At 35.6% G+C, this 2,506-nt stretch overlaps 1 protein-coding gene across 1 annotated transcript; it reads left to right on the top strand.

The window, feature by feature from the left end:
• The first annotated feature begins 1,181 nt into the window (after positions 1–1,181).
• LOC101506414 (uncharacterized) lies at positions 1,182–2,089 on the top strand. Its single transcript, XM_004516799.1, has 2 exons — positions 1,182–1,384; positions 1,507–2,089. Exons 1-2 carry the CDS (start codon positions 1,182–1,184, stop codon positions 2,087–2,089), a joined length of 786 nt encoding a protein of 261 aa, XP_004516856.1.
• Positions 2,090–2,506: the final 417 nt, after the last annotated feature.

Here is a 2,506-nt window from a genome sequence, read left to right as displayed (position 1 = left end):
AACGCAATCCACCACTCAAACACAACAAGTTTCATTTACTCAAAATCATATATAAATGAGTTTAAATCCATTTTCTACGAAACATTCATCAATATAACCAAAACCTAACTCTAAGATTTTACCCATAAAGCCTTAGATTCATTTTCCCCCAAATCAACACTTCAACCCTAACAAATTCCTTTCCACACAACCACAAATAAGTCCCTAAATGCAAACTAGAAGTTTGGAAGGAGCCTTTACCTTCACGTTAGCTTTAACGTTCGATTACGGTACCGCGAGTAAATCCGGTAAAATCTCCGCTCGCAACGTTGCCTCCAAAGTTGGTTCCCTAAAACCGTAGCGTGGTAGTGAGCAACTTTCCCTTCTATCTCTTCGCGAAACGAAGCTTAGATCTAGATGAAACGGGGAGGTTTGTGTTTGACGGTTTTGAAATCCCTAACTCCGTTTTCGAATCCGAGAAGGAGGAAGGAGTTGGGAACTTGATCTTTCTCACCCACTAACCTTGGGTTTCTATTCTTGAAGCCAAAGAAAGAAAAAGAAAGCAAAACCAAGAAGAAGAAAAATGGAGATGGAGGGTGAGTGCGAGGCAGAGGAAGAAGATGGAAAAATGTTCTTTTCTCTCCTTTGTTTTTCTTTCCCTTCTTTTTTCCTTTCTTTCCTTTTTATATCCTTTTCTTTTCCTTTTCCTTCCTTCTAATTTCCTTTTTCCTCCAAACAACCATATATATATATATATTAATTATAACTTAACAAATATCTCAAAATATCTAGATATTTGTTAAATTCCCATTTCACCCGTAACGCATTAAATTCTTCGTAAAAGATTCACTGCAGTTAATTCAATTTATTTATCGACGAGTAATTCTAATCGGCATCAAAATATCTTTTTGATCATATAAACTCCAAAGTATTTAATAACTTTGGCTAAAAAGCCTTCGAGCCAATATCCAAAATACACAAAAATACATAAAGTATGCTTTAAAATTATGGGCCTTACAAAATACCTCATTGTACTTGACATTAAGCATCAAGAAAATTGTGAGCTTTCTATTAAAAATACCTTCCTTTCTCTAACAAAGTGGTATCTAGAGCTTGGTAGTTGAGAAATGGCGACTCTTGATTAAACTACTTTCCACTTTCCTCTTCTAAAAAAACAGAATTATGTAAAATGGTGCATTCACATGAAAGCATTGCTTGACTCTCAAGGTATATGGGAGATTGTCGAAAAAGGCTATAATGAGCCACAAGATGAAGAGGGGTTGTCTCAAGTTGAGAAGGAAGTTTTGGCAAAGACAAGGAAGAATGATCAACAATCTCTTACTGTCATTCATCAATGTTTGGATGTTTCTACGTTTGAGAAGGTTGCCGATGCTACGAATTCAAAGTAAGCTTGGAAGATTTTGGAGAAATCACTCCAATGCATTGACAAAGTGAAGAAGATAAGACTTCAATCTCTAAGTGGAGATTTCGAAGCTTTGAAGATGAAGGATTCCAAATCAATTTCAGATTATTGCTCAATGCTGAAGACAATTGTGAATCAAATGAAGAGATATGGAGACAAGATAGAAAATATTCGTGTAGCAGAGAAAATTCTAGTTCCTTGACTCCTAAGTTCGATTATGCGGTATGTGTTATTGAGAAATTAGAAGGTTCATTGCAATCTCAAGAAGAAAGAATGAAGAAAAGGCAAGAGGAGCCATTAGAGAAAGTTCTCAAGATGATCAAAGCTTCGTTGAAAGATGATAGAGGATTCAATAGTAAAAAAATACATGGATGTGAACACGGAAGAGGACGAAAATATGGTCGTTGCCAAGGAGGAAGAGGAAGAGGTTTCAACCGTGAACCAAACTACGAAGAAAGTCACCCATCACCAAGAATTTGTGGAAGAGGTTATGGCTATTATCAAAGTGAAAAAAGGTATGACAAATCTAAAGTTGAATGTTATAACTGTCAAGAATTTGGCCATTTTTCTTGGGAATGTTGTAATGCTCCTAATCAAGATGAAGAAGAGGTTAATCTTATTGAAGAAGAGGTTAATCTTATTGAAGAAGATGAAGAGTCAACTTTTTTGCTAACACTCAAGGAATAAGATAGAGATGCTAACAATTCATGGTACTTGGACAATGGTGCAAGTAACCATATGTGTGGATGCAAAGAGAAATTTGTGGAGCTTAATGAAAAGAGGGTGGGATACAAAGACGAGCCTTTTATTTTAGCGTCGCTAGCTCAACAAGTGTTTTATGTCACTGATCCTACTGATGATAAATGGTATGTTGTCCTATCGACCAATAAAATAAGTAATGATAACAATAATGATGAAGATGTTGGTAATGATCTTTTATTTGCAACATCACAACCACATGAAATTGATTCAACTGATGATGGTTTATATCTTAGAGATGATCATGATGAGGGAATTTGGATTAATCCATCGTTTCGTATCGTTAATGGACAAACAAATGTGAATTCCACCAGGAAAAGAAGAAGGGCATCTTAATGTACATGT

This window comes from Cicer arietinum, chromosome 5 (genome assembly GCF_000331145.2).
Source record: "Cicer arietinum cultivar CDC Frontier isolate Library 1 chromosome 5, Cicar.CDCFrontier_v2.0, whole genome shotgun sequence".
NCBI classification, from domain to species: domain Eukaryota; kingdom Viridiplantae; phylum Streptophyta; class Magnoliopsida; order Fabales; family Fabaceae; genus Cicer; species Cicer arietinum.
This window is presented reverse-complemented; position numbering and strand designations above follow the sequence as displayed.